Genomic DNA, 19,793 nt, shown 5'->3' with positions numbered 1-19,793 from the left:
GCCTGGCCCTTTTGAGACCCAGATGAAACCATCCTTCATCCAATTAAGAATCCATCCTGAAAGCCTCACCGCCCCAAGCAGTGAGTAGCGGGGTGACTAGGCTTGTAAAAAGCTGCATAATAGCAATTCAGGTGTCCCAGAGGCATCGTGCAGCTGGCCCCAGGTCTAACAGGTGGCTGCCACTCACGTTTCTTCGTGTAGTTATTTTGATGCCACGGCTTGCAGTCACAGAGGATTTTGGAAGACCTTACTCTGAATGCTTACAGCTTTTGTATGAGTGCTGGTTTTGGCTGGGGTAGAGTTAATTTTCTTCATAGTAGCTAGTCTGGGGCTGTGTTTTGGATTTGTGCTGGAAACGGTGTTGACAACACAACACTGCTGAGCAGTGCTTGCACAGAGTCAAGGCCTTTTCTGCTTCTCACCCCACCCCACCAGCGAGCAGGCTGGGGGTGCACAAGAAGCTGGGGGGGGACACAGCTGGGACAGCTGACCCCAACTGGCCAAAGGGATGTTCCACACCATATGATGTCATGCTCAGCATATAAAGCTGGGGGAAGAAGAAGGAAGGGGGGGACATTCGGAGTGATGGCATTTGTCTTCCCAAGTAACCGTTACGCGTGATGGAGCCCTGCTTTCCTGGAGATGGCTGAACACCTGCCTGCCCATGGGAAGCAGTGAATGAATTCCTCATTTTGCTTTGCTTGCGTGTGCGGCTTTTGCTTTACCTATTAAACTGTCTTCATCTCAACCCACAAGTTTTCTTACTTTTATACTTCTGATTCTCTTCCCCATCCCGCTGGGGGGGAGTGAGCGAGCGGCTGTGTGGGGCTTAGTTGCCGGCTGGGGTTAAACCACGACAGTATGATACACATGCAAACTACTGAGACTAAATGATCAGCTACCTGCCAAATAAGCTGACAGGTTCTGCTCCTGCAGCAGAGGCAACAAAAGGGCAGGTCACAGGCCAATGTTGTCCCCCAAACTCCTTTTTACAGTGACAGGAAGGGGAGAGAGCTAAGCCCTGCTCTCCCTCAGGTCACTGCAAGTCTCAGAGCTCCTCCATGAGAGCTCAACATACCTCAGTCATAGAGTCACAGACTTGTAGAGCCATAGAACAGAATAATCTGTTCTCTCTGGCCACAAGTGAAGAGAGGCCATAGATTTAAGGTGCAGAAGAAACATTCAGATGAGACAACAGGAACAAAACCAATATTTGACTTTGAGGGCAGGAAAGCACTGGCCTGGCCTGCTTCTCTGGAGCTCTTTACAACAGGAGAACATCTGCTAGGAATGATAAGGGTAGAGCCAAGCTTGCCTTGGGGCTGTGGAGCAGAGCAGATGACTTCATTGAGTCCCAGCAAGCCTGTCCCTGTACGATTCTGCCCTTGTACCAGCTAATCTCCCTGCACAACCTACTGGCCGTTTTGCATCTTCTTCTTGGACACCTCACAGTTCCCGTGGCTTGTACAGAAAGCCGAGATGTTTCACTCGGGACACCCGGAGTCCACTCCTGGCAAGGTGCCCCCCGCAGCAAGAAGGTTGCTACAGACCAACAGCTGAAAATCGTAACTGCAAACCAACATGCTCGACATGATCTCTTAGAATTTGAATGTCTGCCATCACTTCAAAGGTCCCCACTAACCTTATGTTGGAACTTACCAAAAATATTTTGTCATATGTTGAACCAAATTAAAAAAAAAAGTATTTGCAGAAATAGCTGTCATCGCTGGCTCCTTCCACTGTTTTTCTTCTACAGGCTAAACAAAAAGGATATTTTTCTCCTCACTAACACGAGGGATGGGGTCAGCCCTAATTACATTCTACCTTTCGAAAACAGAACCGTTTTAAACTTTTGGTAACATGTGGTGACCTGCATTTGAACGAACTTAGCGTGCCCTCAATATCTGCCCTGCATAGCAGCAGCTGTCTCAGACCTCACAGCGTTTGTTTAAATTCTTTCAGAGATCTTAAAAGATGTGGAATATGTAATGTTGATCGTTGACATGGAAAGCTCATGGTTCGATTAAAAAGCAGAGCCCTTGCCCCAAACACGGTGCCTAAAAATAAACACACAAATCTCGGCAATTTGAAAGCAGAAAGTTTTAGAAAGAAACAGAACCAAAAAATGGGCTCAATACTAATAATTCATTAGCGGCTACAGTTTGAGGAAACTGTTTATTTCAACAGGTGCTAGTGGATACAAACAATTTCCTAAGTTCCTCCATAAATTGGCCATGTAACTTTTTGGGGAGGGAAGTAAAAAGGAGGCAATACTTGAGACAGTCTGGAATCCAGAAGTAACCACACGCACCGCAGCCAGCTTTTGTGCAGTGTGCAGAGCAGTGGGAAACTGGCAGAGGCGGGACATCTCCAAGGTAGATGAGCAACAGAGCTCAAATTTGGGACATGCAATGGGTTATACCTTCTTTTGAGCAGCCTTTAGAGATACTTTAGCTGTTTATTATAAAGGTCTGGAGGAATGTAAAAGCACCTGAGAGTGAAGAAGAGTCATGTCATCAGCTAGAAGCTGCTGTTTATAAGAGAAGACCTGAAGACAGACTGGAGCTGCCCACTGCCACTGGCAGACAATTTTGCAGCGCAGGCATGAGGTAGAGTTTAGAAAAAAGTCAGGCAGCCAACATCTGAGTTGGGTGAGGAGGAAAAGAACTCCAGTCAGCGGTGAATGACATGAAACGGCACACGGAGACAAAAAGGAGGGATGTAGCAGGAGGATGAACTTATCACGGAGTACAAAAGGCTGCACTACAATTTGTTCTTTTTGTGGAAGAGGAAGGTGAGGGAGACACGTGACGCCTATGTCTCATCTGGGCCGCTCTTCTGATGCTTAAAATTGTGTTTGGCCGGCACCGAGATGGCCCACGCAATAGCCTGGTCAACAAACTGGACCACAACGGTTAAAACAATTACTGTATACGCATACTGGAGGAGTCTTGCAACAAGCCAACCAGTAACGCTACACCCCAGCCCTTCTGCTTACTTCATACTTCAGCAAGTGGTGAATCCCAGGGAACGCTAGGATTTTAGGATAGCGGTGCAAGGGAGCAGGGTGGCTTACCCGAACTGGATCCTGCAAATCCGTGTTCATGCAGTGCCCTGTCCATAACACCACAATGTATTATGCGATCTTGCATACAAGAAATAAGCAGTATGCAAAGTCTACCATGTGAAAAAATATAAAAAACAACCCAGCCATTTAGGTCTTGAACATCTTAATAAATTATTGAAAAGCTTTATAAACAAAAAAGCTTTTAAGGAAATGTGTGCATCATCCACCTTGGCTGAAGAAAACAAAACCACAACGTAGCATAAATCAGCAGTTATTACTCTTGGGTTTTAAACAGTTAGCATTCCAACTTTGTAAAATACATTAAAGCATTTTCTTCACACAGAACAGAATTCAAACCTGCTTTGTGTGCTAGAGAAACGGCGCTGCTGTCCTCTTCAGAAGCACACACAGAGACTTTGGCATATGAGTTATTACTGCCAAATGTGTCTGAATTAGTTTCGTTTGATGAATTCAGAAACACGGTCTTTTCAGAATCCAAGCCATTTGTATGCCCAGACTCATCCTGAATGTCTGGTAAGAAGGAGGTGTCCTCTACTAACCCATCTCTTGAGCAGGCCTGAAAAGGTGTTTCAGATGTCGGCAAAACGCTGGCAATGCTTTCTTCCTCTGGTACAGCACCTGTGGCTGAGTTGGAAGACCCAGAAGTAGCCTGGAAATCCACTCTACAGTTTACAATGCAGTCATCTTTCCATCTCTTAATTGCTTCCCTCTGCTCCTCGGGGGTCAGTCTGTCAAGGTGCTTGGCTCTCAACACCGGAGACGGAAACAGTGTTCCTTGGAGAACTCTCAGCAAATATCTACAAAATAAACAGTTTCAAATAAGCTGTTTAGAAGCAGACTCAAAACTGTTTCCAGCAACGCTAAAGGAAACCAAACACCCTTCAAGTAACCCTGAGGCTGCAGCAGCCTCTGAAACAGTTTTTGCTGGTGTCATTTTGTCAACATAAACTATAAGGCCAGCAACTGCACCAGAACGTGTTTTAAAACTGGTATTTTCAAAGACAGATACTGATCTCGGGTGCTTCCGTTTTTCTGTCCTGAACACGGTTCTCCTACAGACTAGTTACTGCAGCCATGTGCACTTGCAACTTCAATGAAGGGCCGGGGTCCAAACTACACTGAAAGTGGAGCTTTCTGCCTATAGTGTCAGGCCCCAGAAAAAAGGCATCAAAATCAGTGCGAGTTTAGAGTTTCCCTGGCACTTCAGTGCAGATACAAGGAGTTAAGAGCTATTGTGGAAAAAATCAGGCCTAGAAAAATTCATGCTTCCAACTGAGAAGCTGTTTATCACTGCTGTTTTGGACTAATATAGCCCTGGAAAGCTGGGAAGAGTAGGCAGAGCATCGTTCTAAAATTCTTAACTTTTGCAGGAGCCAGAGAATTCACCAGAAGCAAGAATGAACATGAAAGCAAAGGCCAAAGAAATAAAGCATCACATGCAGTAAGAGGAATACGGAGTACAGTGATGTTCCAGAATTAAACTCTAGGATTAATTAATATTAGAACTGACTTAACTGGCAACTTAGGTTGGGCAAAGGTTTTAATCATAGATTTTTGCAGTGAATTTTCAGTCAACAGGGCATCCATCATCTGTCCCTCTGTAGAAGAATTGGTCCTTAAAAACTCCAATGAAAGCCCCAATCTCACTCCTTCAGGCTAGAAGGTGTAGAGCACCCTTTAGCTTCACAGTCCCTGCTGAGTGGTGGCTTTTCAGCACCTTACAAAGGATTACATCAGAAATAAGCAAGGAAAAAAACGTATGCGTGACAGCAGCAGTTCCATAATAGGCACTTCTACTTCAAATCACTGAAGTAGAAAAGCTTGAATTAGCCACAACAGCTATAAATCTTCTGAGGTATTGGCACAGGGAGAGTGCAAATGACTCAAAGAATTTCACCGGTAAGTCTAAGTACTTTGCATTTAATTCACCATGAAAAACACTGTCTTCTTCAAAATTGAACACCTGTACATCGGAAGCAGTCACCAATCTGAAAGTTTTCTCCCACCTAGGCTCCCTACAGCCCTACCAAAAGGTCCTAGAACAGCATTTATCTATTTATTTGTCGTGTAAGGGAGATTTACTGTGTGTGAAAGAAAAGGTTCTACTGTCACCACCCGAAGCCAAGCTGAGAGCAGGGACGGGGAGGAAAGAGCATACAAGTTTCTTGCACCTCAAGGTTTGTCCTTCTGCTGAACTGAAGTGTGAACCAAAACTATCAGCTGTGATCTCCGGTGAGTGCGGCAAAACCCTGGCTGACGCGCTTAAGACACAGATGGGGACTTCTTCAAAGGGGACTCAGGTACTTGGTGGCTATTGCAGGCACCTACAGCCACAGCTCTGCCTGCTTTCCTGCCAGCGGCACTGACAACCCATGCAGCCTCTACTGCAGCAGCTGATCCAGAAAGTGTACTCAGACTGTGCCTAACGATATAAAATGACGTCAGGTGAGGAGGAAACGGCAGTTTTTCTCCCCAACACTTCTCTCACTATCTGTCTGTGCAATTCAGTTTCAAGTCCCACTCTTTCTGAAAAGATATGAAAGGGAAAGAGAGAGATATAACACAGAAGAATGAATAAATCAGCACTGGAGGCACTGCGCTAATAGGCTGCAGACTTGAGTTGATGTTCAGCCAGTGAAAGGAAGATGGCTGTGGCTACTAAATAGAGCTAGACCGAGAGTTTGATGAAGGCTCTTTCACTGGTTTTCACACACTTTGTTTTTCTCTGTTGGCTTGCTCAGGTGTCTCCCTGCTCAGTGTGTTGGTGTCTGGCACCTCCACCCAACGCTCCTGCCTTTCCAGGGTGAATGAGTTACCGAACTTGGAGTTATGACTTCTTCAGTAAGGCAAAACACTTAAACATTAGGCACGATAAAGACACAACTCGGGACCCCTTGTGAATCTAGTCAGCGTGTTTCCACCCCACAAAGAAGCCTGTATATGCATTCTTCATTCTAAATATTCTTATATATAGTCATGACATAAATTTCAAACAGAAAATGGTTTCACAAATAAACACAGACTAAGCACAGTACTTCTATGTATAGTACATGTTCAACTTTGATCACTAATTTAACTGATTTGTGTATAAATTATAAACTCCGTGGTTACAGAGATTACTGTTTTTTCCCTCCAGAGACAATATTTAATATAATATAAATGATGTAATATAACATAAATCGCAAAAGAAATTTTTTATTTACTGAAACGTACTTTGAGAACATGTCACTAAAGAGCTGCCATCACATGGCTTCATCTGGTAGAACTATGATATTTTCTTTACATTGGGCTGGGGGGGGTGGGAAGACCTCTAGCCAGAGAGATTTATAGCATCACTGACTCAAAGAAAACTAATTTTGTTAACAACAGCAATCTGCAATTATAAAACAGAAACACACCTGGGTAGCAGAGCAACACAAGTAGTCAGGAGGCAAACTAAGTAAAATACTGGGTCTGTCATGTGCTTTTCCATGATCCAGTAGGGATTTGATGGTGGGTTGTGGCTTTTGCAGGTTGCCCCAAAAGCCAGAGCGAAGACAAAGTAAAACAGGATGCTGCCAACTGTAACTACTGTATGTATCCAAGTCTGCAATTCAGAAAAGGTAAGAAATCAGCTTTAAGCTGCAAACAGAAAGACCTGTAACACCTGTATGTGTGTACACATGCATGCATGAACATGCACACACTCCTCCTCCAAGGACAGCTGCTTAATGTAACAGAGGATAGATCTGTTCAGATAATATTCCTAATTTTATACAAAACGTTCCAGGAAGAATGGAGCCTTCTTCCTACAGTTTATAGGTAACCCAGCAGTTTAGGGTTTTTTTTTTTATTCTACTAAATGCAGAGCTTTTGATTCCTTTGTGAAAGACATTTTTTGTGCCAATTGCCTTAGATGACCACTGGCAGAAGAGAAAGCCTTCTCAGGCAAATGGAGGCGAGATCTTCACATGACACCACCCTTCTGTATCTTGCTTGAGACATTGGTTAACTGTTCTACATTGGAGTTTTCTGTAATTTTACACCTAAACGGCTATAATAGTTACTACGGAAACAACACTGTCATTGGTCTGACAGCTTGCCGACACTCAAAAATGCCAAATAAAACCCATTTAAGTAATGTTTTCCTATTCAGAGTGTGGATACACTCATGCTACCCATATATTCTCAATAAAGACATCTTTATCGCTACTGCCGTGCTCCCAAAAGAACAGTGAAAAGACTGAATCGCAACTTGAAACTTCATCCATTATGAAACAATCCTAAAAGATATTTTTCATAAAAATGACAAGACAAAAAATAAAACCCATTAATCTGTGTCCTTCTACCGTAAATATTACTGTATTTTCTTTAAAATTATGCAAAATAGCCAAGTATTACCCCTGTAAGGGCTGTAAATTTATCCAAGCTAATGCAGATGCTTTAGCGTGCGCAGACTTAATTAAAAAGTGGAATAGCATTTCTGTAGCATATCGGTTCTCTAGTTCTGGCACCAAAATATACCTCTGAATTGTTTATCCTGGCCACAGAGCAGATCATCAGTGCCAAGCATTCAAAATCAACAGTTCACATTGTTGTCTCTGAGACGCAAGCTTTGGGAACTAATGAAGGCTCAGTAGATCACTGGTTGGTTTTACCATTTACAAAACTAAACTGACATCCCCAAAACCACCGTACAGGATCCCTTCACCATTTACAAATAATTCTGAGGCCAAATTTTGTTAATTTTAGTCATACGAGTAATTGTATTGACTCCAATGACAGGTGCATCAGGAGAGCTCACATGGTCACATGAACAAAATATTTAGGTTTTGGCCCTTTTATACTTATTCCGTTTTGTATATGAAGCTCTTTCTTCTGTTTAATTTTAATGAAAGCTGTATGCACATACTCTGCTAGCAATATACTCTTTTGGAAACAAAGTACTCACCACAGACTTGCACTCAATGAGAAGGTGAAACAGTATTATGAAGAGCGCTGCTGTGTTTATAGGGTTTCCAAAAGAAAAAATGTCTATGTCTGAGCCATAGTAAGTCTGTAAAGGAAGACAGCAGTCAGCGTAATATATTCTTTACGTATAGTCCTACTACACAAAGTGGCATGAATAGTTTCAATACCATACATATTTGCATGCACACAGTTCAGCTCAGTTCCAGTGACAACCCTATTAGTACACATTTATATATGAGGAAGTAAAATCAAACACTTCATTTTATTCTCAATTTGCCCGGGTTTTCACTATGTCAAAATGTATACATGTATTTCATATCCAGCACTTACAAAGTAAGGCACAAAAAAGCAAACGAGACTTTGGTAAAACGCATCCAGCAAGGTTATCCAGAAAGTTGAAGGCAAGTAAGCCTGTAAGAAAAAAAGATAATGGCATTGAAACAAATTGAACAAATTGCTGCATCCTTAATTAGCCTTAATTTGGATTTGGGGAAAGATTATCTGCGGAAGTAATTCCAGTTAGTTTCCCAATGAAGAGGCATCTTTTGTGTTATGATAATAAGAATAGAGCGCTCACTCCACACATGTACTGTATTGAAATCAGCAGCCAGATCTGGGAACTCTGATCTTACAGCTGTTCCTACCAGAACAGACCTACCAGAGCCTTACCTAACTGAGTACTAAGGAAGGGAGAGGGCTAGGGGACAGTGAATTACCCTAGCAGCTTACCATCACTGAATGCCAAGTCCCACTTTCTTCTATCTCCACCCCTTCTTTTTGGCACATGTGCTTCTGCCTCTTAATTTGTGCTGGTTGACTCCTCTGTGCAGACCGGACTCCTCTGTGAGCTAACTTAACTCACTAGAATGTGAGAAATCAATTCACTTTTCCACTGCGATAACACGCCGTTGTTTTAGTGAGTTAAATCAGCTCCTGGAAGGATCTGCTGGGACAACCAAGCTGGCACAAGGAAGGTAGTTTAACTATGCGGGTGAAAACAGGGAACGGGAAGAAAAGAAGGGAGAAGAGGAGAAGGAATGAGCCTTCCTCACTCAGTGGCAGCAAACTGCTATGACAGCTCAACTGCTTATGAAACCATAACTGCACGTGCCCTGGCTCAGATATATCCCACTCCTTCCGGTACTAAATTGAGACACACAGATGAGCAGTCTAGTCACCCAGGACTTCCTCTACAATTAGTGGAGAGAGATGGGTTTCTCCAAAAAGCCATTCAGCCCTTTCAAGAACTGAAACTGAACTGCTCTCTGGAGGTGGTGTGGGAAACTTATCTTCTTATTTGCCTGTCAGGGAAGTGCTTTAAATTAGTGAAGATGAATCCAAGTTACTGTCCATTTTTATGGCTTATACAGAGCCGTGCACTTGTGATGTCATGGTGCAATACTGTCATACTACATCTTTTAAAGCATTTCTCTTTCTTCTATACTGCACTTAATTCAAAGCAATTATTTCACTGTGCTTCCATGCAAGAAAGGAAATTACGTACTACTTAACTCCAACCACAGAGCAAGGCAATGCTGTGCTGGACAAAAGAGAAAAACTCTGATAAAAGTTAAGGGGGGAAAAAAAGGGGAAAGAGAAAAACTATTGTGTAATGCAGTAATTCTGATTACGTTGCCTCAAAACCTTCATCTCAGCTCAGATCACCGTACATATCCTGAAGATCAAAACAAAGGGCCAAATCCTGAGGCCTTGTAACATTTACTTAGTCAAAAAACGCTCTGTGATTGCCAAAGCACGGACCTGCTCCAGCCAGTCTACAGAGGCTCGAATCGGTACCAAAAGAGTACTTAGTTTTGCAAAAATATCGAAAACCAAGCAACATAAAATATTTAAGGGTATGTAAAAAGAAATGTAAAAGTCCACAAACAAACAAAACAAATTGCCTCCTCACTGTATATACTACTTTCCCTTCTAAACCAGACCTAGACTTCTGCCAGGTTATACAGATGAGACTGCACAACTATACACAACATGTTGTAGCTCATTTTTTTTAATAGTATTTGTTAGAATAGAATAGGACAGAACAGAATAGACTAGACTATTTCAGTTGGAAGGGACCTACAATGATCATCTAAGTCCAACTGCCTGACCAATTCAGGGCTGACCAGAAGTTAAAGCCTATTACTAAAGGCATTGTCCAAATGCCTTTTAAACGCTGACAGGCTTGGGGCATGGACCACCTCTCTAGGAAACCTGTTCCACTGCTTAACCACCCTCTCTGTAAAGAAATGCTTCCTAATGTCAAATCTGTTATTGAAAGGCTATGATCATAAAGAAAATGGTGAGTTTTAGGTCAATCATATGCTCAGTGTTTCCTCTCTCTGGGCTACTAGTATCTATTCTCTCTCAGGCTCAGTATGTCACTGCTTTCAATTGTTATAATAAAAATATTATTTTAATTGTTAAATTAAAAAAAAATGATAAAATGAAAATTATGCTAGAATTCATGCTAAGTAAAGCAGAAACCAGGAAAAAGCTTACTGATTTATATAATTTTGATTTAGAAACTACCCCCTGCTCCCTGCGGTTTTCTGCGCTAAATGTTTGGACAGAATTTACTTATAGAGCAGGTATGATGTATAGTGTTTTCAGATGGGAGAAAAGTGCCAGCAGCAAATTCCAGAACATACCCATAAGGGGAAAAGAACCCTGAATGACAGAACTTTCTTGAGGATTATTTGAAAGGAATCTACTTTGGTTCTTATCCATTTCTCATTACTTTGGCAGTTGAATCCCTTATATGACAGTGAAAAAACAGTATCTAGTGCCCTTATCGCGAAAAGTAAGCCCAGATGCTCGAAAGAAACCCATTTTGAGGAAGCATGTTAACAGCTGAGACAGTGAATGAAGTGAACATGCTGGTAACAATGTTTATCTAGTACACTGCTTCACCTGAAGTCCTTAATTTCTCTTATCATCCAAACGTCTGATAAGATCGGGTGTATGGCTGAAAAGATCCTACAAAAAACTTTTGAAAAAACAGCTTTTATTTGTGCACATACATTTGTGCGCAGGCCTAGATGTTTTTCTAATAGAGAAAGCAGTTTTAAACTTCACGTTTGCCTGATGTGAACCATGAAGGAAAGAAAGACAGAAATGGCTCAAATGCTGACCATTTCAATTTGCTTCAGGCCAAGCATTCTTCAACCTACCACAGATTTCTGGCTCATCATGTACAGCTGTGGGAGCTGCATGAGTATCTCCGCAGACACATCTTTGTCCAAGACACCATAAATGATGGGTGGCACCGATGTAAAAAGGAGATTGAAAAGAATCAAGATCCAATAGTCAGTCATTGATGTGCCTGAAAACCCACAGAAGAACTGGTACCAGAACAGTAGGTTCACGTAGGCCTGAAAAGTCAAAGATGACATGATAAAATGTTACCCGTAGCCAAATGTTTTAAAAGCCAGGAGGAAAATAGGCAGATCTCAGGTCTGGTTACAGTAATCTGTGGAAAATTAAGTATAAATGCTGTGGAGCTCATGCCAATCCCACACTTTGAAATTATATTTGACTAGCACACAGCTTTACATTTCAAAATTGGACAAGACTTGTTTAAATAATCATGCTGCCACCACATTAGTAATGCCCATTACCCACTGTTTAATCAAATCAGACGATGGCTTTGAGTGGGAAATTCAATCCAAGGAATAAGAGTCTCTGCAGACATAAATGGGAAACTGAATTGTTTGACTTACGCTTTTTGTGTCTGTTTGAACCCATTCACGATAGAAACTAAAAAAGAATATAAAGCCCCACTAAACCCTTCAGCGCTCTCAAATATGCTAACTGTGATTTCCCTGGGATGGGACAGCTACATACCACATTCTTGTAGAAGAAGTAAAGCACCATGTTGGTAAGTCTGGTATAACACCAGTGACCATGGACAAGCAGCAGCTTCCTGAGGTGTCTAAACTGAGAGACTGCAAAGTCACTTGCCATCACAGCCTGCAATGCACATGAAGGAAAGGATATGTTATATCCAAACTGTTAAAGATAAACTTCAGATACTGCCAAGTGAGCAACTTACCTACTGTTGGAAATTCTTATTTTATGATTTTTTTATACATAATGCTTACAGTCTTACCCTCACTCACATCTGAGCCCCTCCATACAACATTTTACACTAACACACACAGCTCAGCCCAACACAACATAGATGGGAACATGGCTATCTTTATTATTACCACACAACTGCACAGAAATCACTGATGCTTAGGCTGCTTGTTTCCTGGCAGGACATGAGTAACAGGGAGTTGGGTGGCGGGCAGCAAGCTCTGTTGTTTGGAGTTTGAACCCCTGCAGCATTCAGCTTCTGAGTGCTCCTGGAAGAGTGCTGAGGCCTGGGTCTGCGCTCAGGCTGCAAACTCTTGCCCATGTACGGTCATGGTCTGTGGAGCCACTGGGCCTCCAGGGTAAACTCTGAACTGATTTAAAATGGAATCTGATGTCATCTGCAGCTGTCTTTGTATACACTACCTGCATGCCTTCTTGGCCCAATATTCCCACACCGGTGTCAGCCACTTGGATCATACTGACATCGTTGGCGCCATCACCTACAGAGAAAAGAGGAAAAATCAAAACTAACCTCTCTTATTTGGAATGCAACCTAGAGGCCTTTGCTGCTATCACATTGCCATGGAGGTGGCAGGAAAAGACAAATATACAAGAACACCAGAGAGTTCAGAGAAAAACATTCTTATGGCCAACAGTGCAGTCTATGGAAAACCCTACAGAATGCAGGATTAGTAAGCGGAAGGCCTGACTGAACTGAGCTATGTTCTCCAAATGGATATTAGCTGTTCCTTTTGTCAGAATTTAGTTGGTATGCTGGAACAGAAAATATGGGTGTTTTAAATCACAGCCAGTCATCTCCCCGCTCCCTCCCTATTTTGGGGGGTTGTGATGGAGAACGACAAAGAAAATCCCCTTATTTGCTCCTTTGGACATGTTACATAACACTGTGCACGACTGCTGCTGTTCTTGTTGCTTTCGATTACCATGAGTAAGTTTATGGACGAAATGTGCTAGTTCAGAAGACTAACATCATCTTATGCCAGAGACAACTACAATTCAAAGGATTATCTTCCTTGTAAAGTAAATTTTGTGACAGACTTTAACAAAAACATAGGAGAGAAGAAACTGGCTTCTACTTCTTCTCAGAGAAAAGAAGATAACCACAGGACTCACCTACAGCTAATGTCATTGCCTTTAGCTTATTTCGCACCAGTCTGACCAGGACACTCTTCTGCAGGGGTGTGGCTCGGCAGCAGACTACAGCCCGACATTTTTCTGTGAGTTCCAAGAAAATATTCTGTAGGCTGTCATGAAGGACATGCTCTAAAGTCCTTCCATCAATAACCAGGCCTGCACTGAACCCTGGAGCTTGGGTGGAGACACTTGCAGAGACATTCCCAAGTTTCTGACTGGGTTTTTTTTTGGCAGAAGTATTCTGGATGCCTTCTAAAATTTTGCTCATCACCAAGGCACAGGCATCCTAATTAAAGACGAGAAAGGCAACTTATTAAATACTGTTTGTGTTCTGGCTCCCTTTTCGATTTATAAAATACATATGGAGAAAAGGTCAAATGCTGCCCTCGTGTAGCATTTCACTTGAATCCAGAAAGGCTTAGACATGAGGCTGAATAACCCTTTAAAATCACAAAGGATGCAGTCTGTTGTTAATAAAAGGGCCTGTGATTTAATTTGGCTTAAGTAGATTGGCTTGGGTATTGTACTAGGAGAAGGGAAAAAATTGAAGCAAATCAGAAAATGTTCATAGACTAGCAGAAAAAAACAACCATTAAGGATTCTGTAATACAAATACAGTTTTGATAGAAGACTTTTGCTCTCTGCATTTCTTTTGTCTGGTATGCAAAGCCAAAAGTGCATTTCAAATCAGATTATAGGTGAGCTGCAATGAATTACTGAAGAACTGGCCTTTTGGAATTTTTCACCTTGTCAGAATCAATATAAGATGCCCAAAAGATTCTTTATATCAATATATGTCATGCGTGTGCTATATAGAAGAAAATACATATTCTTAAGTCTTCTCATTATTTTACTTTGAAATGCAACAGTATCAAAACCTGTCTATTTTTTGTTTCAAAGCCCAGTTAGAGGGAGGATGAGCACTTCTGCAGAAGGGGCTCAGTTCTCACTGTTAAGGCACTCGTTCCCCAGCAGGAAAAAACAGAAGGAAAAAAGTGTTAGTGAAAATCGAACCCCAAGCTTTCCTCAAACACAACTGGACTAAAAATCCTTTCTTTTTCACTTTATTTTCCCCACAGTTACCACTTGCCACACAATCTTTTATGGCAGATACAAATTGAATTTCTAAAGTAACACATAAGCAGAGAAAAAAAGAAAAATGAAAGGTCTTAGAAAAATCATCCAGTCCTTTAAAGAAGTCTCAGATTTCATGTCTCTGCTCTGAGGAGAGACATTTCATACATGGTTTTACCAGTTACAGTTAGTAATTTCTCTCTTAAGAAACCCAAAATTGATAAAAATCAAGATTTGAAAAACAGCTGGTTATAAGCATCCACAAGAGGACACAACAATCAAGTAGGATTAAACCTGCCACCCAAACCAGCAGCATTTTTAACCACTCTGTCACATGACTCAATTACTGGGTGGTGGGGAGAAGGTGGCTTTTTCCCTGATAAAAATGTTGGCAGATTAGTTTTCTTGAATAGTGTACAATGTACTTTAATGAGACAATTCTTTGTACATTTATGCAAGGCAAGCAGAGCTGAGCAAATATATTACACAAAGCAGCACAAAACTTAATTCAATAGAATTTGCACGACAATAATTCTTACATTGCTAATATGCTGTAACTCACAGCCATTCGAAATCTCTAGTAACATGTGAAGCATGACAACTCTCTAACCTACCACAAAGAGAAATTAAACAGTCTATTCAATTAAAATAATTAATCATCACTGAGGGACTCTATATAAAGAAACAGATGTTACATATATATAAAGGATTTCATATTTTACCTGCAAAGAAGCAAACCGTCAGTTTTCCAGTATTTTCATCTTCCAAGAAATCATGCTGTCTTTGGTCGGTTGGAAAAGCAGAGAACGCTTTATTTTTCCATATTGCCCTGTGATATAGCCTGACCGAATTTTTCAGCAGAGAAAAAAAAAATTTGAAGAAAAGTGTAACTTTCCACTCACCCTACTCTGTGATTTGAGAGTGAAGATTCTGTCATCCGGTTCCAGCAGTTTACAAGCATAGGCAATGTTGACAGCTGTCTCTCTCTTGTCCCCTGTCAGCATCCATATTTTTATTCCCGCTTTCCGTAATGCCTGTATTGTGTCTGGAACACCCTCCTGCAGGCGATCTTCAATGCCAGTGGCACCTTAATTTAGACAAGCAGAAGGATTAGTGCTGCTGTATTTCCAAAACCAAAACACTGCAAGAGTGACAGGACAAGATGGTCCTCTGTGTATATCCACATCCCAAAACAGACACCCTACTGGGACACGCTTGGGAATTCCTCCCTTCCACATCTTTCTGTCCCAGAGCCCATCACATGCGAGATTGTTGACACGTACCCTCGTTACAGCCTCAGGGGCCTCCAACTCTTCACAATACCCTTTAAAGCCAACTTTTCTCATTCTCATGGTTGTTTCATCCCATAGTGGCTGTGGGACATAGACTCCCAGGCTTCTCATAACAAACATACTCCATTATTCCCACTCCCTCCTACCTCAGACTACCCCAAACCTTCTTTCATGTACCACCTCGATCCTTCCTATCTCAAGGCCCACTTCTCTTTCTTATTCTAAACTCTGCTCCAGGCTGAATTCTCTGTACCTCTTGTCCCAAGCCCTCACCTTTTCCACACCAAAATCCCCTCTTCTTATATCGTATTTTTGCACACTGCTGCAAAGACCTGCCATTCATCATCAGGTTTCTCAGCCACTCATCACTGCAGTACCTCCTGTCTTAGGTCCTTTCAATTCATAGCACTAAACTCTGTGTTTTGCCCTTCCTCCTGCCCACATTGCCAGCCTTGACATAGTCCCCCACAGGGAGGAAACACATGCTCTAACACACATGCCTTAGTGGTTATAGAAAGATTTTCAACAAAAAAATACAGACACTTAACAGAGATACCCTCTTTTCTGATGTGCACAGCAGGCAGACGTGTCCCTAAAACCAGCTTACAAAATCTTCTGTTCGGGTAACAATGAGGTAACACAACATCAGCATAAAGCAGAACCATCTCTGAAAAGCTGCAGTGCCAGTGATTTACAGGCTGTACAGGACATTTTCATGGCTTTTTCACAATACAAATGGTACTAAATCATAACCAGGAGACATATTTGGCTTGTGGGATTCTCAGGCTGAGAATTTCTCAGAAAGAAACTTCAGCCAGTTGCAACTAGGTTCATTCTGGAAGACAAACAATAAAAAAATTCAAAGCAAAGTTTTCCCTCCTAGCATGTTTCTAGTGCGGGACTCTAGCCAGCAATTTGTATATAAAGCACTGACTGTCATATGGGGATGGATAAGAGCCAAAAGGTCAGGCAAATTTCTGACACTACAACAATTTCTTCAGTAAGTAGCTGCCAACAGGGCACACAGCTCATGGCCCCTAGTCACTGGGAAGACAAAAACCTCCAGGTCCTTGCTCTGAGCTCTGCCTGCATTTTGATGCAAGCCAACAAAAGAGGCAGGAAGGAAGATGCTGGGATCTACTTGATGCAAGCTTCTTTGAGAGACACTGCCAGGCATTGAGGGAAGAAAGAAAAATGTTGTTTCAACTTAAGCACTCTATACACTTAACACTCCCCTTCTGAGGTACTTGATCACTTTGTAATCCAACAAAAGCCAGTTTCAATACGTATACTGCTAAGATCCAGATCTGTGCTTAGTTAAGTACTGAATGTTAGGACTATTCTTTCCAGAAATAGATTTCCATTCAAATAAAGGCCTGAGGCTTTACATACAGCCATATGGATTTCATACCTGCCTAAGCAGTGGACTACAAACCACTGCTGTCCTCCATGATCCTGGCAATACTGAGATGATTTGAATTTTTGCTTGTTGCTCTTTGAGGACAAAGTCTTCATTTCTCAGTCCTAAGAGGACAGTCAGAGTTACAGCTACACCAGGTAATGTTTTTTAAGGAAGCAAAGGAAGGCTCAGAGAAGCAGAATGAGAAGTGCTGTAAGTAGTTCTACTCTGCAGATCACAATGTACATATGCCCCAGGCAGGGGTAACTAAGCTAGCAGAGGTACTGAAAGCAAGCACCTTGGCAGTATGAAACCATTTACCCTTCTTACTCTCACTCCCATTTAATGTTAGGGCCAACCCATATTGCTTACTGTCCCACCAGAGACATGAGACAAAAAAATGCCTTGGCCTGCAGGACAGCAGGTCTCCACAGCAACTAGACTTCCCTCTGCTGACTCTAGTGCAAAAGGGTACCTGTATAGCACATCATCCCTTAAACTACAGCAGCTAGCAGCACTGCTCTGGCTTCTCTCCAGAAACTGAAGCCCGTAATCCCAGAATTCCTTTTAGTATCGAGGTTTATGGCATTTGCCTTGAGCAGATGTGGCACAAAATGAGGGAAGTAACAACTTCCCACACAATAGGATCTGTCTCTCTTCGGCTTCTAGCATGAGTTGCCTTTACCACCACAGTCAGATCTTGGCACTTTGTTTTCCAAACGTTATTTGCTGGGCAGTCCTCTAGAGCTATTATCCCAGACTGCCTGCAGTTTACCTTTTACACATCTACACCAAATGTTTTTCATTTTGTTTTGGCCTCCCCATTTCCGCACAGCTGAATGACCATCAGAGGAATGGTTTCTGCAGAAGCATGCCTGACTTCTTATCTCCATGTTATTACAGGAGGACACAGCACAAGCATACCTGCTGTGCCACAAATGTAACATGTCCAGAAGTGGGATCCCTGTGAATGTTTGCCCAGGCAGGCTGTGATTTGTTATTATCATTTCATGTGCTTATGATGACACTCAAAAACTCTAGTGAGCACAAAAAAGAAACCCAATAAAGAAAAAAAAAAAAAAAATCAGTAAAACTTTACCCTTTACAAACAACAGAAGAGCACTAGCTGTCTTCAGTATGTTTTATAACTAGTACAAACTTATCAGCAAGATTTATGAAAATTCAGGAGTGACAATAAATTCTAGGTCTGTAGAAAGCTATGTGTTACACATATTGAGGTTAGCACAGCTCTCTGCAGGTATAATTCCAATTACAAACATCATAAGTAGTTTCCTGGGAGTTACAGCTTCTTCTACGTACCGAGCAAAGTTAGTTCGGTCTCAAGCCTGATGGCAGATTCAAGCAGCAGCTCCTCCCTGTTGTCAATGCTGGTTTCCGCTAAAAAATGATGATTTAACCACTCTGCATATTCTGCATCACTCATCACCTACAGAGAGAGAGAAACATATGGCATGTATCTATACTGTGTTTTCAAAGGCACCTCAAAAGTGTCCTCACAGTTACTTCTGCTGTCCACATACTGAACCTAGAACGCAGCCCCTGGCAGCATACTTACGTGCCCCAACACATCCATGGACTTAGTATGATGTTCATAGTGTTAGATTACTTTGCCAGGCTTCACAAGCCAGGTTACTCACCTCACCCTGCAGGTTCCTGGAGCTGCCTGACAGATTTCCATTTAGATGGAAGGTAGGCAGGCCAGTGAGCATAGTATAGTCTCCCTGCTGCTCTTTAATTGCAGCACTGACACAGCCACAGAATCACTGCGCAGCTGTGTACAGCTTGATGACTGTACAGCTACACAGCCTGTACTTTCACTTTGCATAAGGCTTTGTAAAGAGGTTTCTTGCCTGTTTCAATCCCTGTGGAATTTTACTTCTGAGCAGCTTTGAATTTAAAATGGAATCTCAAAACATCACTTAAGTTTTGCATCCAGAGCTTGTAACACTGCAAACTGTTTGTGAGACCCAATAAAACACGTCTGACTTAAATTGTTTTCTGTGTCTGGAATTCCCACCAGGGTAAGTTTCACACAAGGAGACCTTCTCAGGACACTTGAAGAAAAATCAGGCTATTTGACAACCCATTTTAGAATTAGGCTATTAAGCTGCTTGGCATCCTAAACTGACAACAACTATGGCAATCTAATGGAAGTCAGGAATTGATTTGGGTCAACTTACAAATTCCTCCTGAAAGAACATAAGGATAAACAAAATGTGGCAATGGAAGCATCTGTTTAGAAGTGGTGATGTCTGCTCCATTGGTGATACCACTCAGGTTTACACATATTTTTAAGAATGTTTACAGTCTGTATTAAAAGGAATACCTTCTTAGCAATACACAGAGTGCGCAGTCCTCTTCTGGCATAGTCATCCAAATGCTTCTGAGTTCTCTTTTTAATCTTCTTTTGTTCCATTTCTGAATTATTAGTACCTACTATCATACAAAAAGCAAAGAAAGCAGATTAAATATGCATTCTTAGGCTAAATTTAGCGGAAAATTTTGCATGTCTAAATACGTTTTAAAAATACCAAAATGTTAACAGGGTTTTTTTAAACTATGAATGTATCTTCATGTTTGCACAATGTACTGTGGCTGTATCTACAGCAAGCATGCAGCATGCCAGTCAGCACAAGCAGTGAGGGGGAACCCATCTAGTACTGATACATCTTTGGATGCCACTAGTATATCAAAATGTTTTTATAAAATAAAATTATTTTCTAAAATGAACTGG

General features: G+C 41.8%; 1 protein-coding gene across 2 annotated transcripts in view; it reads right to left on the bottom strand.

Annotated features, from left to right (window-relative positions):
* Positions 1-1,876: 1,876 nt before the first annotated feature.
* Positions 1,877-19,793, bottom strand: part of ATP10D (ATPase phospholipid transporting 10D (putative)) — a 52,713-nt gene continuing 34,796 nt past the window's right edge. For both annotated transcript variants that reach the window (XM_076336200.1, XM_076336201.1), the window contains exons 13-23: positions 19,386-19,495; positions 18,359-18,485; positions 15,250-15,434; positions 13,253-13,559; positions 12,542-12,618; positions 11,885-12,010; positions 11,212-11,412; positions 8,369-8,449; positions 8,019-8,123; positions 6,487-6,674; positions 1,877-3,885 (exon numbers count right to left, since the gene is read on the bottom strand). In XM_076336200.1, coding sequence (XP_076192315.1) covers positions 3,363-3,885; positions 6,487-6,674; positions 8,019-8,123; positions 8,369-8,449; positions 11,212-11,412; positions 11,885-12,010; positions 12,542-12,618; positions 13,253-13,559; positions 15,250-15,434; positions 18,359-18,485; positions 19,386-19,495 — 2,030 coding nt within the window. In that variant the 3' untranslated portion in view covers positions 1,877-3,362. The remainder of the gene's footprint in view (positions 3,886-6,486; positions 6,675-8,018; positions 8,124-8,368; positions 8,450-11,211; positions 11,413-11,884; positions 12,011-12,541; positions 12,619-13,252; positions 13,560-15,249; positions 15,435-18,358; positions 18,486-19,385; positions 19,496-19,793) is intronic.

The sequence above is a fragment of the Aptenodytes patagonicus genome, chromosome 4 (genome assembly GCF_965638725.1).
Source record: "Aptenodytes patagonicus chromosome 4, bAptPat1.pri.cur, whole genome shotgun sequence".
NCBI classification, from domain to species: Eukaryota; Metazoa; Chordata; class Aves; order Sphenisciformes; family Spheniscidae; genus Aptenodytes; species Aptenodytes patagonicus.
Note: the sequence above shows the minus strand (reverse complement) of the source record. Positions and strands in the feature narration are given on the sequence as shown.